We start from the raw sequence: 9,109 nt of genomic DNA, 5'->3' as shown, positions 1-9,109 counted from the left end.
GATTGCAAATTAAACCCATCAAATATGCCATTGATATATTTGCTCCTCCTGTCACGTACATTTTTAACCTCGTTTTAACAACCAGTGTTTTTCCAAAAGTGCAAAAGGCAGAAGTAACGGAGCTGCACAAAGGTGGTGACAAAAACAACCTCACTAACTATAGGTCGATATCAATTTTACCGATACTGTCTAAGGGTCTTGAGAAAATAATTCATTCAAGACTAACCAACTTGCTTAGCCCTTAAAAGCCCAAAGGGAATATGCTTCCCACTTCGAAAAAGGCGCCATAAACAACTGATGCAAATTTTTTATTTTTTCTGTATTGTGGCGCCATCTAGCCACATGCCTAACAAACTACACAAAATTATTTTGAAGGTTTTCGGTGCATCCACTAGGCGGCGAGAATGGTTTTTTCCCGGCAAGGTGGCATGGCTTCGGCTCTTTGTGCTCGTACAATTTGCCGAAGAAACTTTAGCCTGAGGACGGCAAAAAACAACTTCTAAAGGTGCATATATTTAATTAATGTCTCTACGGCATCTCGTGCATCGATTTTAACCACTTATAAGCATGTTCATTGCGTTCATTAGATGCTGTAATGGTTTTTCCCGACCATAGGTGGTGGGAATATATTTCCCTATGGGCCTTTAGCAGAACATTATACCTGCGCTTGTTTCTCCACAGATGTCGAAGTTCTTGTCAGTGGACAAGGCACTGGATGTCTTTTTCTCCCTGCCTGATGACCCAAACCAGTCAAGTGACAGCGAGGAAGTAGAAGACGGCGACGATGTTCCGTCGGGTGCGGTAACCCGTTCGGAAGTCCAGCCGAGTAGCACAGCGTCACAAGGAGCAGCACAGGTGAGTGCGTATGATGTGCACTCAAGCGATGACGCCAGTGATGATGAAGAGACTGCAAGTGAGTGGACAATACGTTCGCTTCCCCACCGAAGCAACATTCCCGATTATTGCTGCCAAACACCTGCAACTCCTAAGCTTCTTCCAACGCACACGCCAATAATGATCTTTGATGCCCTGTTCGGAGGTGCTTTGACCATACTCGTTGAGCAAACGAACATATACGCCAAAGAAACCAAAAAGAAAGCTTGGCAGGATACCGCAGCTGAAGAAATGAAAGGATTCCTAGATATTCTCATCAGAATGGGCATTCTTCAACTTCAAAACAGACGGGACTACTGGTCCACGGACAGCGACCTCGGAGTGGCATCAGTTAGCCCAGTGATGCCAAGAGCACGACTTTTTCAGCTTCTTCGATCACTGCATGCCAACGACAACAAGACAGCGACTAGAAAAGGAGACGTCGGCCATGTCCCTTTGCACAAACTTCGACCTCTTATCACAGAGCTCTCCGAAACATTCAGAGCTAGCTACCAGCCATCTGCATACCACTCAATTGATGAGAGTATGATTCTGTTCAAAGGAAGGAAGTCATTCAAACAGTATATGCCCATGAAGCCTATCAAATGTGGGTTCAAAGTATGGGTGCTTGCTGATGCTACAACTGGCTTTATTAACCAGTTCGAAGTCTACACGGGCAAAGAGGGCGATGGCGGTGGGCTCGGCTACAGGGTAATCCAGAAATTCACTGAGGAACTTGTCGGGACGGAGTGTCTGGTAGTGTTCGACAACTTTTTTAGTTCACCCGAACTCATGCAGGACCTGTTTGACCACGGGATATATGCCGTGGGAACTGTCCGTGCACAAAGAAAAGGTCTTCCTGATGTTGTGAAGAACAAAAAGAAAATCAATGAAGGCGACCACAACTACAAGGTGAAGGGAAATGTTGCTGCGATCCAGTGGCAAGACAAGCGGCTAGCCAACGTAGTAACAACAGACCACGATCCTTCAGAGACGGTAACAGTGGAAAAGAAAAATAAGGACGGGTCAAAGAGAAGCATCAAGTGTCCACTAGCGATTGTGCAGTACACGAAGCACATGCGGGGAGTAGACCGCTTTGATCAGCTGCGAGAGTATCACACCGTTACTCGTAAGTCAAGAATATGGTGGATGCGAATCTTCTACTTTCTTCTGGACTGTGCTCTTGTGAATAACTTCATCCTTTACCAGCTGTCAGAGGGGGAGGCGAACCACCAGAGTTTTCTCCTAATACTTGCACGCCAGTTGGCCAACGGCTATAATGGAAGGAAAAGGTCAGCCACGACCGCTTTTCGACGCGTCTTGCAGCAAGCAAGTACCAACAAAAACCTTGGCGTGCCAGATGAGGTGCACCTGTCCAACGGGCCACATTACCCACAGGGCAAAGCAGCCTACAAGAGGTGTAGGTACTGCTCCACGGCCAAAAATGACAAAAGATCAAAGATCACATGCACAACTTGCAAAGTACACCTTTGTGTGGTGCCCTGTTTTGCCAAGTGTCACCAAGAGTATGTGTGGCACTGAAGGCCCAGAGGGAAGAATATTCCCATGCCCTAATTAATGGCTTTCAATTAGTATTTTCATACCTTTTATTATTTGTGCTTGTGCAGCAATAAACATTATTTCTAGCGAGTTTCATGTTCCTATCACTGATAGAAACATTATGGGCTTTTAAGAGTTAACAAACATAATATTCTAACTCACAATTTGGTTTTCGTAAACACAGGTCGACAGAAACCACACTATTAACACAAAAAGAATGAATTGTTGAAGCATTTAAGAGGAAAGAACTCATACCTGGAATATTTATTGACCTTAATAAGGTGTTTGACAACATAAATCATGATATACTAAACCTTAAGCTTCACGCTTATGGTATTAGAGGAAGCGCAGCATTATTAATTCAATCTTATTTATAGCCTCGGTCTCAATCTGTTTGTATAAACTTTTCTTTTTCTCCACTTGACACTATTACAACAGGTGTGACCCAGGGCAGCACATTAGGCCCTCTTCTCTTCATGCTTTACATTGACATTATCAACATAATGACATCAGCAAAAATAATAGCCTATGCCGATGATATGACTTCTTTTTACTGGTACTGACCAGACTGATATAGCTTCAGAAGCAAATAGCTCTTTTAGAAATTTGCAAAGATACATCATTGCAAATTGTCTGCAAATAAACCCTTATAAAACTAGAGCGATTTTCTATAGACCCAGAAACAAATTACCTTGTAGGCCAACATATCTTCATTTAGACAACCAGAAAATAGAAGTTGTAAGTGAAATGAAATCCTTGGGTGTTCATTTTACAGAACACCTCACATGGGACTATCATACCATTAATCACATCCGTACAAAGCCGAATGGCTGGTAAATAAATGGGCTGGTAAATAATGCCGAATGCCGAACAAAGCCGAATGGCTGGTAAAAAATGGGCTGGTAAATAAACATAGATACAGCCTACCATGCAATATTAAGAAAATGTTATACAATGGCTCATTTTGTTCCTCACCTAACATACTCTAATCTCCATATGAGGTACAACTAATAAACATAACACACATATCCTCCTTCGTGCACAGAAAAAGTCAATTAGAATAATAGCGAATCTCGCATAGAATGAGAGCACTGCTAATTATTTGCAGCAGTTAAACATCCTAAATATATCTTTCCTTTACAAACTAAGACTCACGTGCCTTTACAGATCTGCCCTACTCGCAAATAACACCTTCATAATTGAATTTTTTAATCTAAACAAGCATCTCACAAGCCATAATACACGACATGCAGAACCATGGTTTGTGCCGACATCTCAAACAACATATGGACATGAATCAAAAAGGCACTATCTAGCTTACTTACTAAACAAATTGATTCAATATCACGTCATACTTGAGGTTGTCACCAAGCCCCACGTGATATCCCTGTTTATGACGCTCACTGACACTCACTAACAAAATCTCACGTCTTTTGTTGACTACTGCTCCAATTTTATTGTATGTGTGTAGTTTTGTATTTGTTATTTCATTTGATTTGTAAATGAGTGATTAGGAAACATTGTCATCACTGCTCTCTCTGCCGTTTCAATCGGGGCAGGGACCTCGTCAAGTAGCTGAATGCAGCTTTTTGTCCTTGCCCCTCCGCTCCCTGGAGAGGAAATAAAAAGTATTATATATTTTTTCAATACTCTTATGTGCATGTGTTTATTTTTAGGTTTAGAGTGGCTATGCTATGCTATGCTTGACTTTTTAACTGCAGGGTGGCATCACACAAGCACCTTATTTGATTTGATGTGCCCGTTTTCTTAAAGAGAGCCGATGTCTGTGGTAATGAATTTATTAGTAGTTGTTGCGGCCGGAAGCGGGAACCCTGGCCAGAGCCGCCAGCCTTCTTCCGGCAAAGCAACAACAATCGTCGAGCGCAACGCCATCACGCCGACTAGGGTCGGACGTCAGTAACCTGTACTCTAACAATGTATTCACGTTTCTCGTCACCTATAAAGAACCCGAGTTACAAAACGTTGTGTTTCCTGACGCGCTAACAATGACGACGAGGATGGGATAAGGAGAGGACAACCGAACGCCAGTACATGAACGTTAAGTGGTGTTAGTCGGTGTGACGGTGGGGCCCGGGAACAAAGGAGAAGCGGTGGCCGCCATGGCGCAAGCTCAAGCCCTCTACGCCGCGCCGATCCAGTATGACCCGGCGGTGGAGAATCGGACAAACTACGTGGAGCGACTGGAGGCATACTTCGACGCCAGCAGGGTGAGGGACGACGGTAGGAAACGTTCGATCCTAATATCCGCTTTTAGCCCGGAAGTTATGCATGACTGCGAAGCTTGGTGGCGCCAAACAAACCGCGAGACGAAACCTTCGACACGATCATGAAAGCGCTTACGCAGCACCTCAGTCCGGAACCGTCCGAGATCTATGAGACGTTCAGGTTCCAGTCACTAAAGCAAAATGAGGGGGAAAGCGTCGCGGACTACCTGGCCGAATTACGGAGAATCGCAGACCACTGCGGTTTTGGGGACGCTCTAGACAACAACCTAAGGGACCGATTTGTCATCGGACGGTGCGAGAAGACGGTGCAGAGGATCCTCCTGGTGAAACCAAAGAAACTTACGCTCAAAGAGGCGCTGGACACAGTGTGGGCGGCGGAGTTAGCAATGCGGAACGCCGACCGGCTTCCTGGCTCAAGTTCGCTACCCACTACTGCGGGGGACGTGAATGCCTTGCGGTTTAAGAAGCACAAGGGACGTCAGCAGGAAACGTCTCGGACGAAGACTGCGCAGCCCTGCATTCGTTGCGGAGACAGCTCTCATGACCAGCCAAACTGTCCACACAAGAAAACGACGTGCTTCACGTGTAACAAGCAGGGAGATTTGGCGAGCCGGTGCTTTCGCACTCAGTCGACACCGGCGGTCAACCGAAAGAAGCAGCAGGCCAACCTGCTCACGGAAGAAGCACAGCTAGGACAGGCAGAGGAGGCTTTCCACTTGTTCACAGTGCACACTCCAAAAGCTACGGTTGATTCAGTCAACGAAGTGCTCCAGTGGGGAACAGTAGAAGTGACCATGCAGGTTGACACTGGCTCCCCCGTGTGCATGATTTCTAGGGACACATACTCCAAGAATGATAAGGTCTGGCCACCCCTACAGGAAACTACCAAGGAGCTCCACTGCTACCTGGGGAAACTACCAGTGCTGGGAGTCCTGGCGATGCCAGTAAGGCATGGAAACAAACAAGTGCAAGGACAACTGTACATTGTGGATTGTACGGGTCTATCCTTCTGTGGTCGAGACGTCATCTAAGCATTGAGCCTCCTGGAAGAGCATCTAATTGGGAGCATGCAAACAAGTGACAACCAAGTGCAGGACACGGTCAAGAAGCTGAAAGAAGACTTCAAGGATCTCTTCTAGCCGGGGACGGGGTTGATGAAGGGACCTGTGGCCTACGTCAACTTAAAGAAAGAGGTAAACCCCAAGTTCTGCAAGGCCTGGTCTCTTCCCTATGCCCTACGTGACAGGGTAGGAGAAGAACTGGCCTGAATGTGCAAAGAGGGGATATTGCCTCTGGTATTCCACAGTGAGTGGGCAACGCCAGTAGTGCCAGCGACCAAGGCCAATGGAGGTCTCAGGATCTGTGGGGACTTTAAAGTAACCCTGAACATGGCATGCGACATCGAACAATACCCACTTCCCAAAGTGGAGGACATCTTTGCACCTCTGAAGGATGGCCATTGGTTCTCGAAATTGGATCTTCGGGAAGCCTACTGCCACGTGGCCTTAGATGAAAAATCCAGACAGGCAGCAGTGCTCAACACCCACAAGGGTCTCTTCTGCTACAACCGGCTGCCATACAGCATCGCTTCAGCACCAGCGATCTTCCAAAGGAAAATGGAGGCGTTGTTGAAGGACATTCTGGGAACGCAGGTTTTTTTTGGATGATGTCTTGGTGGCAGAAGGCAAAGACGAATTTGGGCAGACGCTGCGGAAGGTTCTGCAGAGATTCAGGAAAAATGGCATCCGACTGCGGGAAGAAAAATGTGTGTTTGGTGAAGGTTACCTACCTCGGACATAGGATCGACCGACGTGGGCTGCATCCATCAGAAAAGAAAGTGGACGCCATCGTGAAGGCTCCTGCACCTCGCAACCTCCAAGAAATTCGGTCCTTTTTAGGACTCATCACATACTAAAGGAGTTTCCTGCCTAGGATGTCTACACTTCTGGCTCCGCTCCACAACCTGCTGAGGAGTGAGGTGAAATGGAAATGGGGAACAGAAGAACAGGCTGCATTCGACGGGGCGAAAACAACCTTGCAGAAGTCCAACCTTCTTGTGCACTATGACCCAAGTAGGGAACTCATTTTGGAGTGTGATGAGTCACCAGAAGGCCTAGGAGCAGTGCTGTCTCCCTGCGTGAATGGCATCGACAGGCCTATCGCCTTCCAGTCAGGATCCCTTACCAAGGCTGAGAAGAACCATTAGCAGCTGGAGAAGGAAGCGCTTGCGCTCATTTTTGGGGTAACGAAGTTTAGGGATTACCTTCTCTGCAGGAGCTTCACCCTAAAGACAGACGACAGACCACCAACCTTTGGTGGGATTGTTCAAAGAAAGCAAATCGATTCCAAGCATGGCTGCGGCACGCATCTAGAGGTGGGCACTAACGCTTGGAGCGTGTAAGTATGTGATCAAGTACAAGCCTGGGTCACAAAACCTGAACGCAGACACTCGGTCGTCTGCCGATGGCAACTGCCCCAGATGGAGCAGAAACCGAAGAAGCCCAAGATATGGGGGTCTTCACAGCGGACATGTTGGACGCCAGCCCAGTGTCCAGACGACAGCTAGAAGACCTGACGGGGAAGGACCCAATTATGCAGAGCCTACAAGACACGATCAGCAGAAGTTGACCAAAAAGACTTTTGGACAGTTGCCTTCAGCCATACTGGCATCATCGTAATGCACTCACGCTGGAAGGGGCCCTCATCTGCATGGGTGGAAGAGTGGTGATTCCAGAATGTGCACGGAGGGCATTTCTATTGGAGCTTCATGATACTCACAAGGGAGTCAATGCAACTAAGGCACTGGCACGCACGCTGGTGTGGTGGCCAGGCATTGACCGTGAGGTGGAAGAGTTGCTTCACCGGTGCACAGTGTGCCAACGGGCGGCTCCCATGCCACCGAGTAGGGAGCCACTGGCATGGCCAGCAACTAAACAGCCGAGGTCAGGCTGTTTGTGCAAGGAACTTTGGTAATGGACCTCGCTGGCTGAGTGGAACCATCACGTAAGAACTTGGAAACCGCATGGCGCTGGTGCAAACACCTGGTGGGATGATCCGCAGACATCATGACCAGCTACGCCTGAGGCTTGAGGTCAACACACCTGACCCTCTGCATCAACCCAGTGAGCGCAATGAGGATTTAACGTTAGAATGGGGCCAATCCTCAGTGGCTCCAGAGACTTCAAGGGCCACCGTGGAGCCAAGCAAGGAGCAGCGTCCAGTGCAACAACACCGACCACCCGAGCGGCTGGACTTGTAGTTCCACCATTCCACCAAGTGTGGGGGAAGTGTTGCGGCCGGAAGCGGCAACACTGGCCAGAGCCGCCAGCCTTCTTCCGGCAAAGCAACAACTGTTGTCGAGCGCGACGCCATCACGCCGACTAGGGTCGAACGTCTGTAACCTGTGCCCTAACAATGTATTCACGTTTCTCGTCTCTTATAAAAAACCCGACTTACAAAGCGCTGTATTTCCTGACGCGCTAACAGTAGTAGTAATCTTATTATCAGTAATAGTAGTAGTATTATTGCTCCCAGCAAGGACAGATGCTGTTATTATTATTATTATTATTATTATTATTATTATTATTAATAATAATAATAAATATTGGGTTTTTTGATGAGGAGCTATTATACGAGTGTGTAAAGAAGATGAAGCCGTCTTTGTCTTCTGGCCATGACGGCATTCCGTCTGTCCTATTGAAGGCCTATAGTGCAATATTTATCCCCATTTTGGTACATATCTTTAACAACTGCGTAAAAACCGAAGTGTTTCCCGTCTTGTGGAAAACAGCACTTGTTGTACCCGTACATAAGTCCGGTTCAAGAACAAGCGTCTCAAACTACAGGCCTATATCTCTTCTTTGTACATTTTCAAAACTGTTCGAAACAGCTTTACACAAAATATTGTCGTTTAAGCTCAAACATTCTCTCATCCCTAGCCAACATAGTTTTATGGCGGGTCGCTCAACCACGACTAACCTCACTTGTTTCATGTCAACTGCTGCTCAGGTCGTCTCTAATAGAGGCCAACTTGATGTAATATACTTTGATCTAAGCGAAGCGTTTGATCTTGTAAATCACGACATGTTGCTGGCAAAGCTGTCAAGGCTTGATGTCCACAGGTCGTTACTTTTATTGCTCAAAAGTTACTTGCGTGATAGACTGTGTTTTGTCAGCTCGAATGGTAATTCGTCTGCTGCTTATCAGGCTACGACGGGTGTACCTCAAGGTTCCGTTCTTGGCCCCCTTCTGTTTTCAGTTTTTGTGAATGATGTTTCGGCTGTGATCCGTCACTCTTCCTTTCTACAATATGCAGATGACATTAAGATGTTTATAGAGGTACGGGACGAACGCGACTGTGTTCTGCTACAAAATGATGTATATGCATTCGAAAACTGGTGCAATCAGAATGCCCTAAAACTAAATAGTTC

General features: G+C 46.8%; 1 protein-coding gene across 1 annotated transcript; it reads left to right on the top strand.

Moving 5' to 3' along the window:
- Nucleotides 1–1,014: 1,014 nt before the first annotated feature.
- On the top strand, nt 1,015–3,632 carry LOC115324562 (piggyBac transposable element-derived protein 4-like). The gene is made up of 2 exons (XM_040219036.1): nt 1,015–2,002; nt 3,601–3,632. The coding sequence occupies exons 1-2, from the start codon at nt 1,015–1,017 to the stop codon at nt 3,630–3,632; spliced, it is 1,020 nt and encodes a 339-aa protein (XP_040074970.1).
- Nucleotides 3,633–9,109: the final 5,477 nt, after the last annotated feature.

Source organism: Ixodes scapularis, unplaced genomic scaffold, assembly GCF_016920785.2.
Source record: "Ixodes scapularis isolate PalLabHiFi unplaced genomic scaffold, ASM1692078v2 ptg000303l_1___fragment_1__unscaffolded, whole genome shotgun sequence".
Lineage (NCBI taxonomy): Eukaryota > Metazoa > Arthropoda > Arachnida > Ixodida > Ixodidae > Ixodes > Ixodes scapularis.
This window is presented reverse-complemented; position numbering and strand designations above follow the sequence as displayed.

What these genes read in the sequence shown, in the direction of transcription:
- LOC115324562 (XM_040219036.1), top strand. Translation starts at nt 1,015, where the DNA reads ATGATCTTTGATGCCCTGTTCGGAGGTGCTTTGACCATACTCGTTGAG. An exon ending in AGAGTATCACACCGTTACTC is followed by an intron (nt 2,003 to 3,600) that starts GTAAGTCAAGAA and finishes GTGCCTTTACAG; the next exon opens with ATCTGCCCTACTCGCAAATA.